This window comes from Dendrobates tinctorius, unplaced genomic scaffold (genome assembly GCF_039654945.1).
Source record: "Dendrobates tinctorius isolate UK_male_01 unplaced genomic scaffold, ASM3965494v1 ptg000163l, whole genome shotgun sequence".
Classification (NCBI taxonomy): Eukaryota; Metazoa; Chordata; class Amphibia; order Anura; family Dendrobatidae; genus Dendrobates; species Dendrobates tinctorius.
Window position 1 is genome coordinate 543,763 of NW_027361830.1, and position 27,380 is coordinate 571,142.

At 43.9% G+C, this 27,380-nt stretch overlaps 1 protein-coding gene across 3 annotated transcripts in view; it reads right to left on the reverse strand.

Moving 5' to 3' along the window:
* Positions 1-13,396: 13,396 nt before the first annotated feature.
* The window catches only part of NQO2 (N-ribosyldihydronicotinamide:quinone dehydrogenase 2), a 154,858-nt gene continuing 140,874 nt past the window's right edge, over positions 13,397-27,380 (reverse strand). For all 3 annotated transcript variants that reach the window (XM_073550133.1, XM_073550134.1, XM_073550132.1), the window contains 2 exons: positions 15,877-15,978; positions 13,397-13,874 (listed from right to left, as the gene is read on the reverse strand). In XM_073550133.1, coding sequence (XP_073406234.1) covers positions 13,713-13,874; positions 15,877-15,978 — 264 coding nt within the window. In that variant the 3' untranslated portion in view covers positions 13,397-13,712. The remainder of the gene's footprint in view (positions 13,875-15,876; positions 15,979-27,380) is intronic.

The following is a 27,380-nucleotide window of genomic DNA, read 5'->3' on the forward strand; positions in this document are numbered from 1 at the left end:
GGGTGTAAGGGAGACTGCACATGATGAAGTGGGGGGGTAAGAGGGACTGCACATGATGAAATGGAAGGGGATAGGGGGCTGCAAATGATGAAGGGGAACAGCAGATGAAGTGAGGGGGTGATAGGGGACTGCAACGGATGAAGTAAGGGGACTTCAAATTAAAGTGGGGGGACTGCAAATGATGATGTGGGGGAGAGGATGGGGGACTGCAAATGATTAATTCAGTGTGAGTGATGGGGCACAGCAATTTAATTCAAGGTGAGGGGGTGAGGAGAGCAAATGATGAACTGAAGCTGGGGGTTGAGGATAGCAAATGATCTATCTGGAGAGCAAATAAAGAATTTTGAGTGTGGGGGAGTAAGTGATGTATTGAATGTGGGGTAGAGCAGTTGATAATGAATAGAAGGTAGGAGAGAAAGACAAGACAATGAATTGAGGCAGGAGGGGCATGTAAATATAATGAATCGGGGTTAGGGTTAGAGCGGGAGGTACATAGTGGGGGGCGTTGAGGTTGAAGTGCCTGGTAATGAATTGGGGGAAAGAGTACAGGTGCTAATTTATATATTAAATGGGGAAAGTGGCATTTATAGTTAGTGGGTGCACAGTGGTGGATTATAATTTATATTTGGAATGGTGGGTTGCATAATAACCAATTATGTATTAATGGTGTGTAGACGTCCCTGTATTCAGATGTGTAGTGTAGAAGAAAGGGAAAAAGTGGGAAATGTGCTCTGGAAGCCGTGCTCTAGGTAACTGTGTTATTTCATGCAGAGATGAGTCCTGGCTGGAAGAAGTGATAGTGGTCTGTGCTGGATGAAAAAGAAAAGCAAAGATGAAGGACTTCAGCTAGAGACGTCACTGGTGAGTCAGTGTGTTACCTGTACACTGACAGTGAATACAGAGTTCCTGTATACAATTGCACTTAGTATTGTGTTTTTAATTAATGATCAGTAATTTTAGTATTCAGTCACTATCTGGTGGTAATATGAGGACTGGTCATGGTGTGGCGCTATTTGTTCCTTGTATGTGGTATTATTCAGTCACTATGTGGTGGTAATATGTGGTCTGGCCATGGTGTGGTGCTATTTGTTCCTTGTATGTGATATTATTTTGTGACTATGTGGTGGTAATATGTGGTCTGGTCATGGTGTGGCGTTATTTGTTCCTTGTATATGGTATTATTCGGTCACTAGGTGGTGGTAATATGTGGTCTGGTCATGGTGTGATGATATTTGTCCCTTGTATGTAGTATTAATGGTTGTTTAAAAAAAATGCAAATGTATGTGACTCATTCCCTTAAAGAAAAATACATAAATATATATTTATTTTTAATAGTTTAGAGTAGAGTAGGGTCCAGCTGAAAGAGTCTCCCGTGTCGTGGTATCAGCTTAAAAATTATTTTGGCCAGAACAAAAGCTGCTGGTTATAAGTGTGATCTGGTGTTTGATGGGAACTGTTAATATCAGAATGTAGTGCACAGCCTGGCCAGCCGGTCAGTCAAGTGAGACAGCTGCATAGAAATATATGCAGCTGTCACACTCGGGTCAGGAGAGCCGCTGGCCAGAATGTGCACTGTTCTGATCTCATTCGAATTTATTTTTTTTCAACTGTTTGACTGCGCCCCTACTTGTATATGTTTGAGGAAAAAGTGTGTGTAAATGGGTGTGGCTTAAAATGGGTGTGGCTTAAAATGGGTGTTGTTTTCTTACACACAAACACAGAACCTGCTGTTAAAAATTTGAATCCCACCCCTGGTCAGGATGGTAGTTTTGCTAACCCTGCTGATGCAGGCATGGCAGGTGGTGTAAATGGCCTGTTTGGAGTTATCGCCAGAGTCTTTAAAAAACAACCTGACTCTGGAAGACCTAACAGTTGTACTGCCAACTTCCGTCGTGTTGGTTTTACAAGGAACGATTGCCCACCTTCTGTCTGTGGCCACCACATTGCTTCTTCCTGCCTGTTGGGGTGCTACGCCTTCCTCCCCCTGTGTGCTGATGTCCTCGCTCTGCATGTCCTACTGCCAGGTTGGGTCAGTTACTATATCATCCACCACCTCGTCTTCCACTTCTGCACCCTCGTCCTCCTCCTGACTTTCTGGCAATTGTGTCTCATCATCGTCCACCTCTTGTGACACATTCCCACTGTCGCCTTCATGTGATCATGGCAGCTCAAATATTTGGTCATCAATACATGCGATCTCATCTTGCCCCGCTTTAAGTGGACCTGGCGAGAGACCCGAATCTATAAATGGAAAAGTGAACAGCTCTTCGGAGTGTCCAAGTGTGGGATCAGTTGTCTCCCAGCACTCGGCAGGGTGGGAAGAAGGAGGATCAGGGTGAGGAATATGCGGTCACGGCTACTCAGACTTGATGGTGTGGAAGACAGGGTGTTAGTGGTGGTGGTGGCAAATTGAATGGAAGCATTATCCGCTATCCAACCAATAACCTTTTGACACTGCTCCTGGTTCAATGGTGGTGTGCTGCTGCAGTCCCCTCGAGCGAGAAGATGTGGGTGTCTGTTGTGGCACAATTTCAGCTTGCCCACGGCCTCAGCCTCTGCATGCACCATCACATCCAGTTCCCCGTCCTTTGCTACGCGCCTTGCCCATTTTAAATGGACAATATTTTCCACATTCATTACAATTTAAATTTGGAGCGATCTTATATGTGATTTGTGTGCGGGAAATCCACAGTTTAAAATATCTGGCATGTAGTTAACAGTTTTTATTTTCTGCAAACTGGTGTCAATAACTTGGGTAAGACACAGGAAAACCAGATGAATGGAGGCCTCAAATTTGTAGTCCATAGATAGATGAGGCGTGTGATGGAGATACTACACTGTAAAATGTGTGGCCTGTATTTTTATTTTTTTACAGGAAAATAGTGTCAATAAGTAGGCAAAAGACACAGCAAAAACAGTTCAATGTAGGCCTGGAATGCCACAATTTTTAGGTTACAGATAGAGGCGTGTGACTGAGATACCACACTGTTAAATATGTGGCCTGTATTTTTTATTTTTTTTACAGCAAAATAGTGCACTGAACTAGGGTAACACACAGCAATAACCATTGAATGGAGGCCTCAAATGCCAAAAATTTGTAGCCCTCAGATAGATGAGGCGCGTGACAGAGATACCCCACTGTTAAATATGTGGCCTTTTTTCATTTTTTTTACAGCAGAATAGTGTATAGAACTATGGTAACACAGCAAAAACAGTTGAATGGAGGCCTCTAACACCACAATTTGTAGCCCACTGATAGATAAGGCGTCTGATGGAGATACCACATTGTTAAATATGTGGCCTGTATTTTTTGTTTATTTTTACAGCAAAATAGTGTATAGAACTAGGGTAACACACAGCAAAAACAGTTAAATGGAGGCCTCAAATGCCACAATTTGTAGCCCACAGATAGATGAGGCGCCTGACGGAAATAGCCCACTTTCAAATATCTGACCTGTGTTTTTTTTTTTTTTGGCCAGCAAAATTGTGTCATAAGTAGGCTAAGACAAAACAAAAACAATTCTATGTAGGCCTGAAATGGCACAATTTTGAACGCAATGATATGCGATCCATGTGGCGGACAAAACCCAGTGTAATATGTCTGCCCTGTAGCTAAATATTTTTTGGGCAGCAAAATGGTGTCAGGAAATTGTATAAGACACTCCAAACAATGTTTACAGTACCACAAAAATGGCAGAATTTTCTGCACACTCAGCAAACCCGTTTAAAATAGCTGGATTTTCACGCTGTGCTATGAAAAATTTCTCGCTGTATTCTGCAATGTCAACAAGCAAATGGAGAAAAAAATGGGGCTCTGGATTGCTTTGGAATAAAATAATCATGATTAAGATGCAAAAAAATGTATTCCTGGCCACTGCTACCTGGGGCTATGTATATACGTTCAATATATGTAATAGGCAGCAACAGCAGACAGTAATGGAATGGACCCTCTTGATGTATGCAATGAAATATGCCACATACAAAGCCTGCCTGACTAGCAGTGATATCTATTTACCCACATACAATGCCTGCATGCCTTGCACTGATATGTATATACCCACATACACTCCCTGCCTACCTAGCACTGCAATCTATATACCCCACAATTAGTCCTTAAAAGGACCATTGATTTAGCTGGATTTGTGTATTCTATTATGGTATACCAACACTAACTTTGAAACCTCCAAATCTGACCCTATCTCGGCAGCAACTCTCCCTAAACTAACTGATTCCGGAGATGAATGTGATGAGCAGGGCGGCGCCAGGTCTCATATAGACCTGATGACGCAGTGCGGCCAGCCAATCACTGTAATGCCACAACCAACATGGCTGCGACGTTACAGTGCATGGCAGACAATCCCTGCATGTTGATTGGTGCTCTAAAGAGTGCCAAAAATGCAGGGTGGTGACCCAAATTCCCGTCGAACAATACTAGAAATGCTCGGCGCTCACTGAGCACCGCGAGTACAGCGATGATCGGGTGAGCACCGAGCATTACCAAGTATGCTTGCCCATCACTAATCACTACTCATCTACTGGCCGACATACATTTCTAGGGTAAGTTACCCAACTACAGAGGCATATCTTATGATTTGATGAAGAAAAGTGACCATAACCCGATTTGTCCATGCTACATCCATATTGGCATAGCTGGCCGGGAGTGACTTGTTAAATGCCAAGAGTCACAATATTTTTGTGCAACTGCCTGGTTTCACAATTATATTGTGACCTGTTAAGGTGTTTTTGCTAGAATTATGTTGTAAGCACCTTAATAAATCTCTATAAACACGAGGTGGTACCAACTATGTAATTAAAAAAATTAATTTTCCACTGGATAATTTTTAACACCTTGTAAGTGGTGAAGATTTTTATGACCTATCCAATGAATATAATATTTAATGGCACAACAACCCTTTTAAACATGGGAAAAGGTGTAAGGTCCAAGTAATTTAGGGATATTTAATTCTAGTACTTGTGCTTAATTTTCTGTTCTGCTATTTTTTTCATTAAGACCTTACCACATGGTTCCCCCTGCCCAGTTAGTTTTGATGAATTAACATAATTCTGGACAAATCATATTCCTTTAGACTCCATCTTTATCAGCCCCTCTGTCCTCTTCTCTCCTATGTATAGCACTCACACTCTTTTTACATTGCTAAACTGCATAGATCCATTCAGTCCCACAATCCAACACAAGAGACGCTCTCACAAATCACTTAACCATCTGCTCACTCTTTCTCTCCTCCTTCTCCTAGTCACAGGAGCTATCTCTCCCTACTCTGGCCCCTCATGTTATATAAATCGAATCGCTCAACTACTACACTCAGAAACCCTTCAAATCTCATTAATATTCCCTGCATGCCTTCTGCCTCTTTTAATTGTACCCTTTGGAATTCTTGCTCAGTGTGTATTAGACTCGCCTTCATCCATGACTTCTTCCTTTCTGATTCTCTTAACCTTATGGCGCTTACTGAAACCTGGATCCAGCAGTCAGACACCATCTCTGCTGCTGCTCTTTCATATGGTGGACTACATTTTTCTCATACCCCAAGATCGAACAGCAGACCAGGTGGAGACGTTGGTCTGCTCCTATCACCCAAATATACCTTTATGGTTATCCCCCAAGTACCCTCACTTATCTTCCCTTCTTTTGAGGTCCATGGTGTCAGACTCTACATCCCCTTCTTCATATGAGTGGTGGATGTGTATCGTCCTCCAGGCCCCTACCGTCAGTTCCTGGATCAATTTGCCACCTGGCCTCCACATTTTCTCTCCTGTGACATCCCCACCCTCATCATAGGAGACTTTAACATCCCCATTTCTTTTCCCCTCTCCACATCTGCCACTCACCTTTTATCTCTAACCTCCTCCTTCAGCCTTTCGCAGCTTACTAACTCTCCTACGCATGAAGACAGAAACTCCCTCGACCTGATCTTCTCCCAGCTCTGCTCAGTGCATAATTTTACTAACTCCTGCTCTCTGGCCACAACCTTTTTTCATTCTCTGTCAAGAACTGTCATACCATTCAGGACACCTCCACTTTCCACACTTACAGTAATATTCGGGCCACTAACACCCAGAAACTTATGAAGAATTTGCAGTCATCATTGGCCCCAATCTCCTCCCTCTCATGCCCTGACTCTGCATTGAAACATTATAATGAAACACTACAAAGTGCCCTGGATAAAACTGAATCTTCTATACACAGAACAACTTGGCACAGATGGCAATAACCCTGACACACTGCAAAATACTTTCCTACAGCGGTGCTCCAGGTATGCCGAACGTCTCTGGAGAAAGTCCAATCTGCCCGAATATTTCATCCATTATAAGTTTATGCTTATAACATACAACTCTGCCCTTAACCTCTCTAAACAAACCTATTTCAACACCTTCATCACCTCACTATTCAATAATCTGAAATGTCTGACGCTTTTCATTCCCTACTCAACCCAAGAGTGCAGGCCTCACCCATGGATCTCCGCGCTAGCGATCTAGCCAATTATTTCAAAGAGAAAATTGACCATATCCCAATCCCCTTATACCATGCACTGTCATCCCTTCCCCACTGCATCTAGCTCACTGTCTTTGTACCAGTCATGGAAGAAGTGATTAGGCTCCTTGCATCGTCCTACTACTTGCACCAGTAACCCTATTCCATCACATCTTGTCAAGTCCCTTTCCCCTGCTGTCACAACTCGCCTAACAACCTCTCTCTCTCTTCCGGTATCTTTCCCTCCTCATTTAGGCATGCCATCATACATTCATTACTTAAAAAAAAAATCTCTTGACCAAAACTGTGCTGCTAACTATAGACCTGTCTCTAATTTGCCCTTCATCTTTAAAATCCTAGAACACTTGGTCCACTCCCGTCTAATCCGCTATCTCTCAGATAACTCTCTTCTCGACCCTCTTCAATCTGGTTTCCGCTCTTTACACTCTGCTCAAACTGCCCTCAAAAAATTCTCTAATGATCCACTAATGTGGCGCCCCTGAGGCTTCAGTCGCCACAGAGGTACTGCACCTTCTCCTAAGGTGTAGTGCCCCACCATCCAGGTAAGGTGGGAACTCCTGACCACACTCCACACCTGCATCCCACACACAGGATAGTTCAGTGGGGCCACCTAACAGCTTCAGGCTGGGGGTTAGCAGAGCACCCCTCGTAGAACCCTGCTTCCTAACACGAGATGTGCTGGGAGGCGGGTGGAGTGAGATGATATAAAAGAGTGGGAAGAGTGACAGTTAAGGAGGGGGTTGGTTAGAGGAGAGAGACGAGAGAAGATGGATGTCTGAAGGACGTGCTGCAGCAGGTCCCAGTGATCTGGGCTGCTGGCATGAGAAAGACAGAGAAAGAGACTGATAAGATTGATCACCTAACCTTCCATAAGAGAGAGATAGAACAGATTGGAACGAAGGAGAATAGAAGGACGGTGGGAAGCTGCTTGAAGAAAGATAGAGAACCCTTCCAGTCCAGAGAGCGCAAAGGCAGAGGCCCGGTCCCCGAGGTTGATTGGATCTTTATGTCCGGCAACAGACTCCGGAGGAGTAGTGAGCCACTAACGCCTTGCTCCCATCATAGACTTGGGACACAACAGCAACTGAATAGAGAGCCGGGACGCAGTGAGGAGTCCCCGAAGCAGGCTACAGCTGTCTGTCATACATGTAGAGACTGGGAACACCTAGAGAGAGGCATTCCAGGGTAACAAAGTACTGGAGTGCTTCGCACCTAAAGGCGCATTGGAGGAGTCGTTCAGTGAAGGTACATATTGGCGGAGTGTGGAAGGGAGAATCCTATCTGGCCTGGAGGTTGGCTGGAGGCCCGACCTGGAGAGCACAGTACAGAGGCAGGCGTGTGTGTGAACTGCAAACAGTGAGTAAAGCCTTGGAACCGCACACCCTGGTGTTCTCTAGTTATTCCAGCACCGCTACACCTGGGTAACAACATCTATACCATCCCGCGCCTCTCCTCATCCATTGCACCTACACTGCCCTGGGACTACAGCTTCACCACCTGTGGGGAGCTACACCATCTTTGCTGCACCACACCATCAGTCCCAGTGGATCTGCATGCAGCGTGGGCTCAACATCACACTTGCCAAACACCACGGGTGGCGTCACGAACTATCCAAATAAACTATTACACCATTAACATCACCGCCATTGATATTGGGTGCCCAGGGCCATGGACCGGGTCACTGCTGCTGTGACACATTCCCACCTTGACACCGGCCCGGTACCGAGTACCCCGCTGCCCTGGGTGTGAGAGGGCGACCCAATTTTGGCGTCACGAACAGGATGACGAGACCCGATGCCATCGGGTTCTGTGTGCCTTGGATTTACAACTTTTGAAAATTTGCAGAAGACCAAATTTAATAGACTGTAAAATGGACATTAGAAATGGCCGCTGGCGCGGAGAAGAAGGGCGTGAAGAGATGGGAGGTCCTAAGAAAAGACCGCAAAGAGTCTTGGGCCTTTCCTGCCTGAATTACTATGTGACAGATGCATGGCCCACCCCCCGAGGGGTTCGTGTACTGGCTTGGTATGAAAGCGCGGGAAGACGACGCCGCCCCCGGAAGGAGGGGCAGAGGAAGCCAGTGGTGAGCAGAAGGGCGGAGCAAGAAGAACGCCAGAACGCCATTTTGGAGGGTGAGGGAAGGAGGCCTGCGGAGCATGGGGAAGTGCAAACCCCTGGCACCATGGCTGATGGCTCCAACCCGAACTCTGGAATGAACCGCCAGCAACTGGAAGCTGAAATAGCTGAATTGACAGCCAGTCTGCAGCTGAGGAAGGAAGCCTTGGAGAAGCTGAGACGGCAGCGCGCCCCGGCGTGGCCTACACCAGCGGTACCCCCTCCATCGGTACCTGCCGCTACCACACCGGACTGTCCCCGGGCAGCGCTGATCTACACTTCTACCCTGACCGTATGGCTGAGTGCCGCCTGCCCGAAGGAGTTACCGGAGGACCCGGGAGTGGAAGCGGAGCTCCCGCCCGGACCTGATGCGGCTGCGCAAGTCCCCGCAGAGACCCCTGCGGATCCGGAGCCACCATCCGCTCCATCACCACCTGCACCGGAGCAGAGGCCGCACCACCAGGAGGCCCCAGGTATGTCAGATGTTCCTCCACCTGGGAAGGCCCTGGGGTGTACCGCAGTTGCAGCGGCTGGCCAGGTCATCCTGGATCTGGTCTGGGACCGGGATACCAGCCCCTGGAGGGGAACAGCACTAGTAACCTAAAGTAACTCTCGTTACCCAGGAGGGTTTTGTTTGCACCAGTTGTGCCTTGTTTTGCTATAATGTTTTTACGGTAGCACTTTTGTTGCCTGCTTCTGATTGGCAGTGCTTTTCTACAAATGGAACTGTAGAGATCATAGACGCTGTGTGATCCAAAACTTTCTTGTAAATAGTTTGCACCCCTTTGGGTGCTCTCTCTTGGTTTTACATATAAAGACTCTTTGAGAAGATGATGTTTTTGAATGGACACTTTTCGAAGAATGATGTCTACCTCAAGGGACGCTACAAGAAATCCCGGCTGGGAGCAGTGTTCAGCACCTTACAAGAATTTTGAATGTTTTGTGATAATGTATTTGATAATGATGTGTCTTATGGGAAGTAAATAAAAGTCAGTGATAAGCGGTCATAGAGGAGCACTTAGGAAGCAACCCAGGGGCAGACAAAAATGTCAGGTCTCCACCACAGCTCCAGCCGAAAACCTCCAATGGAGGATAGGAGCAATGAGAAAATGGAAACGGTCTTAGGAGCGCAGGAAAGAGACTCAGACAAGAGATGGGGTTAAACCACAACGCGTTTCGACGGAGGATCCATCTTCATCAGGTGGAAGTTTCAGGTGGAGGTTGGCTGGAGCCCCGACCTGGAGAACACAGTACAGAGGCAGGCGTGTGTGTGAACTGCAAACAGTGAGTAAAGCCTTGGAACCGCACACCCTGGTGTCCTCCAGTTATTCCAGCACCGCTACACCTGGGTAACAACATCTATACCATCCTGCGCCTCTCCTCATCCATTGCACCTACACTGCCCTGGGACTACAGCTCCACCTGTGGGGAGCTACACCATCTTTGCTGCACCACACCATCAGTCCCAGCGGATCTGCATGCAGCGTTGGCTCAACATCACACTTGCCAAACACCACGGGTGGCGTCACGAACTATCCAAATAAACTATTACACCATTAACATCACCGCCATTGATATTGGGTGCCCAGGGCCATGGACAGGGTCACTGCTGCTGTGACACATTCCCACCTTGACACCGGCCCGGTACCGAGTACCCCGCTGCCCTGGGTGTGAGAGGGCGACCCACTAACAGCTAAATCCAATGGTCACTACTCCATGCTAATTCTCCTAGATCTCTCTGCAGCATTCAACACTGTGGATCAACAGCTGCTGCTCACTATGCTCTGCTCTATCAGCCTCAAGGACACCATTCTCTCCTTGTTCTCCTCCTACCTTACTATATCTTTTGCTAGCTCCTCTTCCTCTCATTTAGCCCCTTACTTTTGGGTTTCCTCAAGGATCAGTCCTCTTCTCCTTCTATACTGCCCCTATTGGACAAACAATCAGTAGATTTGGTTTCCAGTACCATCTCTATGCTGATGACACCCAATTATACACCTCTACTCTTAACATCATGCCTGCATTATTACAAAACACCAGTGATTGTCTTAACGCTACATCATGCCTCTATCTGAATATGAACCAGTCAAAAACTGAATTCCTTGACTTTCCTCCCTCTACTAACCTACCTATGCCCGACATTGCCATTTCCGTGTGTGGTTCTACCATTACTCCCCAGCAACATGCCCACCGTCTCGGGATCATATTTGATTCAGAGCTTCCATTCACCCCCCACATCTGATCACTGGCTCACTCATGTTTTCTGCATCTCAAAAACATTTCTAGAATTCAAACAGCTGGGGTACCTTTTTCAGTACCACCCCGTGTTTTCGGAGGTCCGCTCTGCGTTGGCTGGAGTCTGAATGAATGACGCTGGCTGGAATTCCTTGGTTACATGGGCGCATATAAAAGATCACTGCTTCTCCATGTATTTCCAGTCTGACAACACTTTACTCACAGGACACAGAATATATCACACAGATACAGAGGGCTGGCCAATAGAAAAGCGGCAGGCCAGACATGCATTACAAAAGCCACAGGTGGCCGGAGCCTGCCGATGTTTACTGTGGAAATTGCAAAGGTGGGGGGAGGGCGGACAAAAGGAGAATATCGTGTCCCCTCTGCCCAGGGTGCAGCCTGTGAACTGATGCATTAGGGACATGCATCTCACATGGAACCTATTATACAAACATATAACTGCACAACATATTCTGGGTGCTGAGTGGTTCTGTAACACATAACACCCCCCACATCTGATCACTGGCTCACTCTTGTTTTCTGCATCTCAAAAACATTTCTAGAATTCAAACTTTTCTTACTTTCGACTCTGCAAAAACTCTTACTGTTGCTCTTATTCATTCTCATCTGGACTATTTTAACTAGCTATTAATCGGTCTCCCTCTTACCAAACTCTCCTCCCTCCAATCTGTCTTGAATGCTGCAGCCAGGATCATATTCCTCACCAACCGTTACACCGATGACTCTACCTTGTGCCAGTCATTGCACTGGTTACCCATCCACACCAGAATTTAGTACAAACGTATCACTCTCACCCACAAAGCTCTCCATGGATCAGCAACACTCTACATCTCCTCCCTCGTCTCAGTATACCACCCTACCCATGCCCTCTGTTCTGCTGATGACCTGAGGTTAACATCCTCAATAATCAAAACCTCCCACTCCCATCTCCAAGACTTCTCACTTGCTGCACCAATTCTTTGGAATGATAAAAAAGAAAAAATGCCAGCTTACCCGGTTGATTCAAAAGATAAGCTGCTATACTGTATAGGCTCTCAGCAACGGATAAATGACAGGAGCTCTTGCCAACAATAAATGCGAAAAAGAGATGAATCCAGCGAGCCAAGTTTGAAGTACATAAAAAAATCTTTTTCTTTATTTCAAACGTAGATTAAAAATATTTATCCATAGCAGCATATTATAAATATAGGCAGAGATAGGAAAAATTACTGCTGTAAAGCGCACGGCAAGACGCGTTTCGGCTAAACCTTTATCATTGCCATAATACACATTGCTATTTTTCTGGGATATAAGAAGGAAAAGATCCTAAGATAGGTGGTGCTATAGTTGATTAAGCGTTAATAGATCACACTTGTGGGCCTCCACCTATAAGATTAACTATTTAAAAACAAGTGTTAACCCTAACAAAAGCTAATACTCTAGCAGTAATTTTTCCATATATTTTTAATCCCCAATACCCTTAGTTTTAAGCGTGTCCTAAAAACACATTTCTTCAGACTGGCCTACCACCTCAACACATTTATTTAACTATCCCTGTTTTTCCCATTCAAAATTTTAACCATAGCCAGGTTCCTCGTATCATGTTCTCACACGATTTATACATTTAATAGCCCTCTGTGTCTGTACTTTTACATATTCTGGCTGATAACCGGTTCATGAAGCATTACATGAACACCCGATTTCTTATATTATGGCTGGTCAGAACAATCAGGGCAATTGTTACCATTTACCTTTCGTGTCTCCCCTATTTCCTCATAGATTGTAAGCTTGCGAGCAGGGTCTTCATTCCTCTTGGCATCTGTTGATTTATGTGATTATTGTTTTGCTGCAATGTCTTTTATTGTCTGCACAAGTCCCCTCTAAAATGTTAAGTGCTGTGGAATATGTTGGTGCTATAAAAATTATTATTTTATTTGTATTGTGGTAGATTGGCTCACTCATCTGCACACGGAGATAATCAATGGAACACTGCGCCTTTAAGGATGCACTTGGTTTCTTAGTGCAGCATAAACCAAGGTCTTTAGCACAAAAATAAATACGGCCCTTTGGGCAAAACAAGACTGTAGCACTTTGTGCAGTCCTTGCACTAGTGGGGGTCAGCCCACTCAGGGTTAACAATGTCCTTACACAAACACTTCGTGCACAAACACTCTCTTGGAGTCTTCCCCTCCAGCCCTCAACAGCCCAGACTAACCCTGGAGTTCAGCTATTTAAAGGCAGACCATGTGACTCTCCATCATGTGACTGCTCACATGATCCTGACATGACACAGGTCCTGTCAGAACTCTGCATGTGGAGATACGTGGACAGTCTCCCTCCCGCTCTATGAATGTCCACTAAAACCAGCCCATAATATAACTTTCAATAAACTGACCCAACACATAGTGCTCTGGAGGAAACAATTCTGATTTTACATCACTGACGCCATCATGCGCAGTGATACATATCTCCCCTCCATCACTTCACCAGTGACTCTGTCACAATATATATATACACACATCTACACAATTGGCCATGCATCATTGCACTTGCGGGGTTTATTTATGTTAGGACCTTTTTGGGCCATCACATATATTTTGATATTTACTGGAGTTATCACAACCCAATATATGCCATATTTAGTTTTTATTATTTTGTATTTTGCTAGGATCTTATCATTGTGGATATTTTTAGATGCATTTGTAGTGGACTATTATTTTTTTATTTTTTAATATGGCATTTCATATATAAAATTTTTATATATTACATGGAGTGTGCACATAATCATTGGTTAGCTCTTTTTTTTCTGGTTTTTCAAAGAAACATCAACCATCTAGTGGAAATACTAAGGTGAACAACAATCTATAGGGTTTTCATCCCAAATTAGTTCTAGCCTTTCAGCCCAATTATTTAGTATTTCTCTTATTCTTTCTTCGCTCCCATACTCTGGTGAATATGATATTTGAGGAGCAAGGACTTCAAATCCACAGAAGTGCATTATGCCATGCTGAGGAAAACAAGAGTAAATATGTTTAGTACATTGACTTCATTTCTTAATTTACACCAATGCAGATATACAGGAAATGCTGGATATGGCAGAAATCATATGGATCCAGAGTGTAAAGTTAACATACTGTGTATAATAACAAGTTAGATAAGTTAGATCAATTAATTCTATAATGTAAAAATTATATAATACCATTAAAAACTACAACGCATTTACAAAATAAAATAATATGGTTACTGGAATGTGAAAAATAAAAAAGGAACATTTTGTCCTGAAGGTAAAAAAAAAAAAAAGACTGCTACTGTAATTACAAGCTACACAAATCATGCAATATGCTACTATGTAATGCCTCATAACATATACTGGATATATTAGAAAGAATAAATATAAATGGAAGCTAACGGCTGATTTACACTGCCCCAAACAAGGGCAGCATGAAACAGACTCCGGCTCCATCATTTAAGACAGGCATGTTTTATTCCCATGCAGCATTTCAGAGAAAGCATATACTTTAAAGCTGGCCTGTGACAATGCAACTGAGGTGACTCGCCTATGGACCTAATTCATTAAGCTTTTGTCACGAATGTACCATGTCCCACTGAGACCTTTGGGTTATCTGGGATCAGAAGGTCACAGCAATTTGCAAATCGCAAGTCCTCTTTGGAGTCCCCTCAGCTATTAACTTGAGTTGAGTGGATTGATTTTCACTTGGTGGTGAAGGGGTTAAGAGTTCCTGTTTGATCCTGCTGGGATTCCATTTAATCTCAACTGCTGCATGTTGCCGTCACTCCCTTCCATTATGTAAACTGACTCCTAGCTCTCTCCTATGCCAATTATAGGTTTTCTATGCTCGCCTCCTTGGAGAAGTTCCCGGAGAAGTTGTTTCACTTAAAGCTGTGATGTTCCATTTGTTGTTTTATTTCTCCCTCTTTGTCTCCCTCTCTGTGTTTTCTTACCCCAGTAGTGAGACTAGTGTCTTGCTGTCCTTCTCATTAGTTTGGTTATCTCAGGGCTAGCCAGGGCTTAGGCACTTGACTGAACACGGGGAAAAGGACCCGTCTAGGGATGATAGGGAGCACAGGGGTCAGTCAGGTGAGAGTCACGGTCAGGTTCAGTCAGGTGAGTGTTTAGGGATCTCCATCCCCTCTTCCTATCGTCAGTGATCCCTTTACCTTTTTCCTGGGGTTTTCCCCCTCTTTTGCGCCGCACATCGGGCATTTCCTTGTTCTGGCATGACAGCTTTTAGACAAATTTTAGAGAGCAAAAAAGTAGTATGCATACTCAGTTTGGGATCACCTAATAATTTTAATTACAGTATTCTAGTAATTTTTATTAAACCTTTTACGCAAGTATTCTGGTGTAAAAATCCTTGAAAAGTCACAATTTTGGTGCAACTTGAGGCTTTGCTAAAATGTTGCAACTTTTGGTGCTCTTACAAAGTCTTTCTCGGTTCTCCTGATGAAGACGTCTGACAAACTTTGAAACACGTTGAGAAAAAAAATGCACTTTTCCTGAAAACTTTATCACTTGCCAGCAACATAACACATTCATTTATCCATTTTATACTTGATTTCGATGTTGGATCCTCCAACCAGCGGAGTAGCAGATGGAGTTACACGTCAAGGCCTCTAGAGAGGTGTGCTTTCTCACTACTCAACCTGGAGAGCAGTTGCTGCACCACTAAAAAACTATTTTTACTGGATAACACTATTTCCGCTTTCTTATCCTTCAATTCTCTTGCTAAGAGTGTTTATAAGCAGAAACTTTTCCTTCATGGGGAGTGGGTTGGAGAGAAGCCAGCTGGGTGCTAGCATCTTGGACTAGTCATCTAAGCCACATGATCTCCGGCTGGCTTTTAAATGTAACTTTTCTCTAAAATGAATCAGCGGTTCAAGGTAAAACATATCTGTCTAAAATGATGGAATCAGTGTCTGTTCCATGCTGCCCATGGTTCGAGCAGTATGAATCAGCTGAAAGGTTTCCTTTAGTTGCAAATTCTTACTTGAATAGGCCACAGAAGGTATCGGATTTCACCCTTTAGACCGTCTTTACTGTACATTTGTTCTGTGCCACCAGTAGTAAATGAAAGTATGGCTCTTTTACCCTAAGAAGAAAAGAATTAGCTTGTAAAATTCCACAGTGTTAGAAATTATCACTTTCACCTACAATGTCACTGTCATTGCCATAAAATTTGTTAACTCAATTCTTTTGCACAATATTAAGCTTTCTTCACACATTTTTATACCAATACAAAATTAGCAACAAAAAAAGCCAGGTAAGTAGACAAATCAATATTTTTCTATAGACCTTAACCCTTTCACGACATGCGCTCTACATATACGGCACAAGCATGAAGCGGCTGTATGGAGTGGGCTCATGTGATAATCTTACCCTATACCAGATAAGTAATGGCTGTGTGTTAACCTGCAATTGTTAACCTGTTAAATGCCGCTGTCAAACTCTGAAAGCGGCATTAACAACATGGAGACGGGGACATGTCATTCCATGTGCCCATCGACGTGCCGGTGATCTGAGCGTGGGTCGCGACTGAGTTGCTACGACAGATGGAGTTCTGTTGAATGCTTAATGCCTGGTCATTACAGAGCTCCCTTAATACCCAGCCTGTGGCCGGGCTTCAATAGAGAATGTGATTTTCACGTTATGGAAGAAAAAAATTGGAGTTTGTTCCAGCTCCTGGATGATGATAAAAGTATTAACTTTATTAGAACATTAATTAAAATATACTCGCAGCATGAAGACATTGGTGTAAAAAGCGACGCGTTTGAACATTATATGGCAGTGAAGCAGAAATAGAAAACACATATGTGATAAATAATGGACATGATTAAAAAAAACAGAAAAAAGTGGATTGATAAAATTCCATAATTCTTGAAAAAAATAATTTACATGAAAGTGCATATTGAAAAATCCACATATATTACATATTAGTAATGATACATGACTTTTCATCTTGTATTTAAAGCACCTGGGACTCTAGAACCTAGACTACAAATCCAAAATGCTTCCCTAGTTAACAGACATCTCATATCCCCACCTTGTGCTGGTTAATTAACCTTCTCAATGCCGAAGGCTTGAAACTTAGCTACCTGCCGTTGATGGCAAGTACTGAAGTGATTGGCTGCTGACGAACCATTGCGGTTTAGATTATTTGTATTGGAAATTTCATTAAGATGTTCGATGATACAAACTTTTAGTTTACATGTCCTGCAACCAACATAGATTTTTTGACATGAAAAAACATTTAATTCTGTATACCACATTTTCAGAATTACAGTTGATGAATTGTTTGATGTTAAATGATTGCTATTTAGTCGTATCAGTAAACTTGTCACGGTCACGTGTGTCTGGACGCAGATGATACCGCAAGGCGGACCCATAACACACGTGACCCTGGATACAGCGCCTCCATTGGGGCGAATTTAAATAATAAATCGTGCAGATGGAAACACCGCCTCCACCTGGCGAATTTAGGAATTACACGTTATACATACATTCTGGAAACCCCGCCTCCAGTAAGGCGAATTAAATAAGGGGGACCTGGGTCACATTAACAATGGTGGGCCCTGCAATAGGGAATAGGGAAGTGGAGACCTCCTGAGCTCCCCTGAGCCAGCGTCCCTGCACTCCTAACGTCCCCTATACAGGCTCCGCACCTGTCGCCGCACGCGAACCTTAAACCCTTGCTCGCCCTGACCCTAAACCCTCACTAGGGAATTGGGCGGTGCGGAGACTAATCCCACCACTGCACTAATAACACACATGAGGGAAAGAGACAATACAGGGGGACACCACTTAGCTTTATGCTCTGTGCTTATGCTCCTGCAACAGAGCCCTCCCACCTGCGTGCGTCTTCTCCTCCACCCGGATCCATCACCATAACAGGATCCTTCACTATGGTGCAGCCTTGGAGCAGAGTCCACCACCAGTTGCTGCTGCTTAGTAACAGAGTCCCAAAGATGAGTTCAGCTTCTGCCACAAAGTCAAGCATGCTTGAGTCCAGCTCAGCAGCCAAGTCCCACATGGTGAGTGCCACTCTCCATAGTCGCCACTCCACCAGTCCATGCAGACACTTCCTGCCGACACCATCACTGCGACCCCACCACGCCATGCCAGCCCTTCATCCAGACACCATAGCTGACACACGTCCCCCCTGGTTAAGCTGCGCAGGACTCCTCCTCAGCTCCATCCTTCCACCAGGCTCTCACCAACTCAGAATCAATCAATGAATGAATCAATATCACCAGCAGTGATTGCACACCCTGAGACTCATTTGTAGAGCCCCACACCTGAATTATAATTACAGAGAACTTTAAACTGAAAACCTAAGGTGCGATACCACTAACCACCACCGGGGACAGTCAAGTCACCTTGGCAACTTGCCAAAAGGAAAAAAGTCCACTCTGTGCTTTTAAAACTGTCAGATCACTTCAGATCATGACAAAACTGAGTACATTGTAGTGTATATCAGCAGGTCTTACATTTCTGGCCCCACATTTATAAAAACCCCTATAATTAAGCCATGAGTGATTTTTACTATTTGATCCAGTGAAAAAACTAGGTGAGATAATATTTCCCAATGAAGGAGCCTTTTTAGCCACAATGTTGGAACCATCCTGTAATAATGAAGATAACATAACATCTTCAAATAGTATAGGTAAATATTTATTAATAATGTTTTTAATGGAGGTACATTTAAAGCTATACTGTAGGGCAGCGGCGGACACTGACAGCTTGGGGCCCCTGTGCAAGAAATGTGTCTGGGCCACCCTTCTTTTATGGCGACAAAGCTATATATATAGCCACACACACATACATGTATATATCTTACATGGTCTCCTTTATTATGTATATTGCCACCTCTTATTACACAGTGCCCTCTCTTGTTATGTACAGCTATGTCCTTTACATATCGGATTATACAGAGCCATATTCTTTATTACATACCGTCCTGTCTTGTTAGATATACTGTATAATACAATGATGGCTGATGTAGCAGGAAAAAGCTTCTTTTCTAATGGAGCTGATGGACTGGTCGTCTGGTCACCGGCTGCTCCATCAGCAGTCACTTTATATTCTAACTGGAGAGGGGACTATGTAATAAAAAAGGGTGCTGTGAATAACAAGAATACACTATGTAAGAGACAGCACTGTACATAGCAACAGAGGAAGCTATATTATAAGGGATGGGGCAATATATAACTAGAGAGGACCGTGTTATACATAATAACAGATGAAAAGGTCGGCGCTATACATAAGTGAGTACACTATATACTAAAGGACTGTGCTATACATAATAAGTGAGTACACTATATACTAAGACTGTGCTATTAGTGATGAGCGAGTATGCTCATTACTCAGGTTTTCCTGAGCACGCTCGGGTGTTCTACGAGTATTTGGGCGTGCTCAGAGATTTAGTTTGTGTCGACGCAGCTGCATGAAAAGAAAGAGGGGATGGAGGGCACCATCACATATACATAGACAATGGGATGCAAACCTGGGGTATGCCAAGTATATTGTATAAAGGCAAGACAAAGAGACACCAGGAATTACCAAAATTAACAAAAAAAATCAGAAATTCTTTATTCAGTTAGCCTTACAAAAACACACACCAACAATAGATTAAAAACAATTAAAAACAAGGTCAAAAACCCCCATGAGGTGTTATTATCCCCCTGAGCCCAAACCGGTCAGACACATAATAAATCTGTTTATAAGCACATATGTACTAACATGATCAAAGGGACCAAAAAGGAATGGTTATAAATGAGCAGACAAATACTGAAAAATAGCAACCATATCACAATGAATAAGTGGATCCCCCAAAGGCCTAAAAGGGAGGTACGCCTCCAATATCAAATAATTGTACAGGAATATAATAAGCTGAGAAATAGTAGCTAGTGAGGCAAAGCTCCAAATCTGGTAAGTTATATCTAAAATAGCAACTGGCCACTAGATGGCCTCTGTATACCCCACATGAAAATAAAGCTAGGATGACCTATGAAAGAAGTGATGTTCCATCCAACAGAGTGTAAAGGGAATCTACACACAGTTGTCAGAGTAAATCAGAACAAGGATGAAACTATGTAACTAAGGTCGGCGCTATACATAATAAGTGAGTACACTATATACTAAAGGACTGTGCTATACATAATAAGTGAGTACACAATATACTAAGAGACTGTGCTATTAGTGATGAGCGAGTATGCTCGTTACTCAGGTTTTCCCAAGCAAGCTCGGGTGTTCTCCGAGTATTTGGGCGTGCTTGGAGATTTAGTTTGTGTCAACGCAGCTGCATGATGCAGAGAGATATTTTAATTAAGGACATAGTATATATATGCATGATTGAATTGATCCTGTGCCCTCAAAAAAAAAAAAAGTAGCTAAAGGTCAAGTGCCAGTGTGCATAAAGGAATAAATTGTATTGCTATCAGGAGTTGCTGCCATAGCAATAAGCTAGGGACAAAAAATAAGCTAGTTGGAATAAAGACTGTACCTATAGTGAAGGTGACTGCTGGGCTCACGTTGCTGCCGTCAGACGTCCCTCCTGCTTGACGTACGTTTCGGAAATCCTTATTCAGGGGGTGTTGCTATCAAGGCTTATCATCAGTCCGAAAAATACGGTAATTATCCCTCAGACATGGATTACGGCATGGGGCAGAATGACATATAGGTGAGGGATACTGTTGTTTTCTTATTTTTATTACAGGAGAACGAGGGCTTCAGTGGAATAGATGTTTGGTGAGTTTATCTCTGTTATTTTCAAATAAAAAACTGAACTGTGTTTAGTCTTATTTCTAATAAAGGACTTTATTCTTGCTGTATCTTTATTTACCATATAGTTATATGATTAGTACTGGATAGGTGTATCATAGATGCCTCTCTATTAGTAATCCATGGGCTTGATGTCACCTGACAATAGAAAGGTGACATCAACCCCACTAATATTAACCCCATTTGCCACCGCTACAGGGCAAGTGGGAAGAGCCGGGCAAAGCGCCAGAATTGGCGCATCTAAAAGATGTGACTTTTCTGGGCAGCTGCAGGCTGCTATTTTTAGGCTGGGGGGAACAATATCCATGGCCTCTTTCCAGCCTGAGAATACCAGCCCCCAGCTGTCTGCTTTAGCAAGACTGGTTGTTGAAAATGGGGGGAATCCCCCGCGTTTTTTAAAATTATTTATTTAAATAATTTAAACAGTGTAAGGACCCCTCTATTCTTGATAACCAGTCTTTTTGAAGCTGACAGCTGAGAGTTGCAGCCCCCAGTTGTGAGTTTTGCCTGGCTGTTATCAAAAATACAGTGGAACCCATGCTGTTTTTTTTCATTATTTATTTACAGTGCAGGAGCCGGACAATGAATACGCCCTTCAGCCGCTCCAGCTCTCGCTGTTATTAGAAGCAGCGGGTGTCGGATGATGGGCACTGTAGTCCCATCCGTTGACAACAGTGACCAGAGGTAAACTTTATACCTCCGATCACTGCTAAGCGTTTACGCTGACTTTTGACAGCATGGGAACCGCCGCTTTTTATTATTTATACATTTTTATAGCGCCATTTTATTCCATGACGCTTTACATGTGAAAAGGAGCAAATATAGACAAGTAGAATAAACATGAACAATACAAGACACACAAGTACAGAAGGAGAGAGGACACTGCTCACAAGCACTCACAGTCTACAGGGGATGGGTGAGGATACACTAGGAGAGGGTAGAGCTGACCAGTGGGGGTAGAGCTGACAGCGTGGCAAACACTGGATGTTCAGGCCCCCCCCATTCAAGTGAATAGGGTCCGGGTTCAGGTCTGGGTACTATTCTGGTACCCGAACCCGAATTTTTTGTAACTGTTCGGCTGAACCCGCCGGACCTGAACATCCAGGTGTCCACCCATCTCTAGTAGTGATTTGTTTCCTCTGCTCCAGTAATATACATAATGGCAGGGCTGCCATCAGGGAATTACTGCCGCTACTGGCATATGGAGCCCAGTCCGGCTCCCTCCTCACCGACTCTGAGGGGCAGGATTCATCTCTTTGCTAATAACTAAACATGTGTAGCACCAGTGTCTCTGCCCTCTGTCCCTCTCCTCCACCAAATGCCAATGTACTCCACACTGCAGTCCCCATCCTGCACCACATGGAGGTCTCTGAGCACTGCGCATAGGGCGCGCATGCACACATTTATCCTTTCTTAAAGGGGCCACGAGTGTCCTTTTGAAAGTGTTCCCAGACAATGTTTGGAGGACACTTACTATTTAAGGCACCTCCTCCAGCATGCAGGTGCCTTTGCAACATTGCAAATTTGTTCCTAAACACTCTTGTTAGTTCTCAGGTCCCAGTGCTAGTACTCCTGTATACCTTCCTGTTTATAAGCCATGCCCGCCTGTGTGTCAACTGTGCCAGCTCAACTGTACATCAGCCAGTAGAGTCCGTACCTGCCAGTGATTTTCTGTTCATCAGCCAGTCCAGTTCACAACTGCCAGACCTCTTCTGTGCATCAGCCAATCCAGTCTGAACCTGTCAGTGCTCTTCTGTTCATCAGCCGCCCCAGTCCACACCTGCCAGTGTGCTCTGTATGTCAGGTGGTCCAGTCTGAATCTGTGGTTCCTGTGTTCCTTCAGTGCCTGTGGATCGCCCGCCAGGGCAGTGTGGTTACTTGGTACCAGGCCGGTGCCTCAGAGGAAGGTCTCACAGTGGCGGTGACCCGGTCCATGGCCCTGGGTGTCCATGCAAAAGGGGTGAAACGTGGCTGAATAAAGTTTATAGGTGGATGATACGTGACGCCACCTGTGGTGCTCGGCAATAAAGGGGTTAAGCCGACGCTGCAGGCAGATCCTCTGGGACAGATGGTATAAGGCAGTAAGATGTAAGAGCTCCCCACAGGTTGAGCTGTAGTCCCAGGGCAGTAGTAATAGGTGTTGAGGAAGAGGGTGCAGTGTTAGGCACAGAGATGTAGTAGTGCTGAAGGGGTTGCAGGAAGAAGACAATGACACAACAGGGTGCACTTTCCTTTACCTTTACTTTGCTTTGTAAGTGCAGTCCAGGATCCAGATTATGGATGGAACAGGAATTGATCAGCCTGGGAGCAACATAGGAATCTATCTATGCAGATGGGTTATGTAGTCTCCTTTCTAGTGCTTATCTGAGGCACTTACAGTACTGAGTTACACTGAAGTTCCCCTTGCTTGCTCTCTTTAGAACTCCCCTCGTATAGCAGGCAGCCGTAGCCTCCTATTTCTTTTGGCCCACACACGTTACTGCTGTGCCTCCGAGTCTTAGTTGGGAACAGAGCATTTACAGCTTCTCGTTCCTCCGGTTTCTGCTGCAGGATCATCAGCATCCATACAACCTCGGATACTGGACTCCGGACCAAGCGCTTCAGCTAGAAGGGAGTCTGAATTCTGCTCAGTCCTCAAGCTCCTCTCTCCCACATCCACATACTTCACCTTCTCCACATGAACTCCTACAACTTCCCTTTCCTGGCCCCAGAGAGCAGCTCCTCTGCAGTTTGGGTTCAGAGCTCCCTCTGCTGGCCTGGAGTGGGAACTGTGCTGTGTGCTGTATTTACCTGATAGAGAGATCCTTCATTGCTTCCAAGCATGACATCACCCTCCCTAGAAGGAAGGTAATGCCACTGTGGCGACCGTACTCCTGGGGGCGCCACATCTGCCTGCATCTACTGTTCCTTCCTTCGGGCCATCCCGGCTACCCGTCACTAGGGGGTAGGCTGACATCTTCCCGAGTTCAGTGCTAGAGTATAGCCTGGTCCCACTTCCTACATCTTTTCTTGGATCACGGTATCGTCAGCTGCCGTGTATCCGAGGTTGGATTTGGTAAGGCACCTAGTTATGCCCCTCCAGGCTTTCCTTGCTCCACAGCACACTTGTTTCACCACTAAGCCCGTTACAACGTGCGTTCTCGGATGCACTTTCAGTTGAAATCTATTGCTGTGCAGGACAACTTCCTGCACTGCAATAGGAGTTGCCAGCCAATCAGAGGCCGTCAGCTGACATCAACGCGCATGTTGCCACCGTATGAAGTCTCTGTCACGCGCTGGAGTGTCAACACCTCAAATGGTTAAGGAAGAACATGCCGATGGACCCTGGCCAGTTAAGAAGAAACTTTTTTTTACTGAAATTTGAAATATGAGGACATATATGGGGCAGGATGAGAGGACATATATGGGGGCATGATGGAGACATATGGGGGGACAGTATGGAGACATATGTGGCCAGAATGAGAAGACATATATGGATGCAGGATGGAGACATATGGGGGGTTAGGATGGAGATATACGAGGCCTGGATGAGAGGACATATATGGGGGCAGGATGGAGACATATGGAGGGGCAGAATGGAGACATATGGAGGGCAGGATTGCAACATATGGGGTGGGGTAGGATGGAGATATATGTGGCCAATATGAGAGGGTATATGGGGTGGCAGGATGGAGAACTGGGGGGTCAGGATGGAGACATATGGGGCCGTGATGGGAGGACATATGGGAGAAGGATGGTGACACATGGGGGCCAGGAATGAGACACATGGGGCCTGGATGGGGCCATTATTACAGGAAGGAGCCAGGATGTAGGACATTATTACTGTAGGGGTTAATTAAGGGATATTATTACTGCTGTGATGGATTTTATTTGTGATGATACTGTTTTCAGTGAGTGGGGTCCTGTTACTGAGCAAGACGACACTACAGCTTTTTTCTTCATCTGGCATAGTGTAGAAGTTGGAGAAAATTGAGGAATGTGCCCTAGATAACGGTGCCCTAGATAACGGTTTTTCTGTAGAGATGAGTCCTGTCTGGGAGAATTGATGGCAGTCTGCACTGGATGAAAAAGAAAAGCAAAGGTGAATATCTTCAACTAGAGACGTCACTGGTTAGTCAATGTGTTATCTGTACACTGACATTATACACTGTGTATAATGTCACTGGTGATTATTGTATAAGCTGTACATTGGGTATTATATACCAAGCTGCTGTGTATAATGTTACCAGTGATCACTGTATTACCTGTACACTGACATTACATACAGAGTTCCTGTGTATGTTGTCACTGGTGATCACTGTATTACCTGTACACCAACACTAAATACAGGGCTCCTGTGTATAATGTCACTGGTGATCCCTGTATTACCTGTACACTATAGAACTCCTCCGTATAAAGGCACTGATGGTAATATTGATGTTACTAGCATTGTGGTTTTTATTAACGATCAGTATTGTAGTTTTCGTTAACTATGTGGTTGTATTATGTGGTCTGATCATGATGTAGTGGTATTTGTTCATGTGATATTATTTTCTCACTGTGTCGTAGTAATATGTGGTCTGGTCATGATGTGGTGATATTTTGCACATATTTGGCCTGTTGCTGCTGAGGCCAGAGATTAGATGCAGCAGACAGTTTAGGTGACAGATGGACGGGTGCTCGTCCATTTCAATTTCAGCAGGTTCCTTTAGTACTAATTTGAAAAACTTGTAGAAAATCCTTTAAAACCATTCACCATAGTAAGAAATGACTGACAATGACTGGACCAATGTGCACTAGACAGGAGCAATGAGACTGTACATGAAGGTACATGCATGATAAGAAGGGGAAAGCACTTTCACTTTTAGCTCCTTTTGCTTGTATATTGTGGTTAAGAAAAGTGTGCGTATAAATGGGTGTGGCTTCAATTGGGCAGTGTGTGAAGTTGAGCTCTGCCGCTACTAGTAACCACTTGTATGCTGCTAACAATCTCTGACATTGCCATTTGAAGTGCGAAAACATCGCCCAATACAGCCTCCGCAATGTGATCACAGCACTCCGAAGGGTTGCCATGAAAGTCAGACTCTGGCTAAAGGCCCCTGTGTCTGCCATGACGGTGCTACTGTGAAGACTGTAATTTTTACTTTGTACTGCAATACTATAGTATTAAAAAATATAGTTCAAGTGATTGGACAATCGCAGGTTCAAATACCTTAAAAAGTAAAAGTTAAAAAAATGTTTTTAATAACATAAAAAATATAAACATAACATAGAAACAATCTCCTTTCCCCCAATAAAAATAAAGAAATTGAAACAATTAAAAATATACACATACTGTATATGGTATTGCAGTGTCTGTAAAAATGAGTTCTATCACAATATAAAATTAATTAACCCAATCGGTAAGTGCCGTAATGAGAAAAAAATAATGTAAACTTCACAATTGCGGTTTTTTAGTCGCTACAACTATGAAAAACTGCAATAAGTAGCAATCAAAACTTTGTATCTACCCCAAAATATTTTCAATAAAAATGTTAATTTGTCATGTAAAAAACATCCACCACGTAGTTCCATGAACTCAAAAATGAAAAACTAGTGATTTTTTTTTACAAGTGTAATTTTTTTTAATTACTTAAAAAAGCACAAATTATACAAATTTGAGATCACTGTAATTGTATTGACCCGGAGAATAATGTTCACAATTGCACAAGTCATTTTTAACAAAGAAAACAAAACTCCAAAAAACAATTGTGCAGTTACATTTTTTTTGGGCATTTTCTCCGTACTCTGTACTAATTTTTTTTTTCCATTTTCTAGTACATTGAATGGTAACACTGTAACTCGTCCCTCAAAAAACAAGCCCTCATATGGCTTTATAGACATAAAAATAAAAAAGTTATGGGTATTGGAAGAAAGGGATGAAAAAATGAAACTGTAAAAAAAGCATTCCTTTGACTGCCTCGTGAAGCAGCCGAATGAGCTAATCTATTACAACGTTAACACAGTTTTATTATTTTTGCAAAGATTATAAACACTATGGCCCCTATTCATTAAGACTAATGTTTCATACACCAGTCTTAATGAGGGGTGTGCAGGAATATAAAGCACCAAATTCATTAACCCCTTCCCTACATTGGACGTACTATTCCGTCCATGTGATGGAACCTAAGTCCCATGGACGGAATAGTACATCATGTGCAATCAGCGGCGCTCCCAGTGGGAGCGCCGCTGATCGCGGCCGGGAGTCAGCTGATTATCACAGCTGACACCTGGAACTATGTGCCAGGGGTGGTCACGGACCGCCCCCGGCATATTAACCCTTGGAACACTGCGATCAAACATAATCGCAGTGTACTGGGGGCATAGGAGAGAAGCGCGCAGGGAAGGGGCTCCCTGTGTGCTTCCCTGCGACCCTCGGAGCGACGCGGCACTGAGGAAGTCTGCAGCAGCACCTGTGAGATCGCTGATCTGACAGAGTGCTGTGCAAACTGTCAGATCAGCGATCTGACACCTTATAGTGATGTCCCCACCTGGGACTATATAATAAAGTAAAAAAAAAACAAAAAAAGTGTAAAAATAATATATAAAAAATCCACAAATAAATAAAAAATTCCCCAATTTATTTTTTTTGTAAATAAAAAAACGATAAGAATGCACATATTTAGTATCGCCATGTCCGTAACCATCCGCCCTATAAAACTGTCCCACTAGTTAATCCCTTTAGTGAACCCCTTC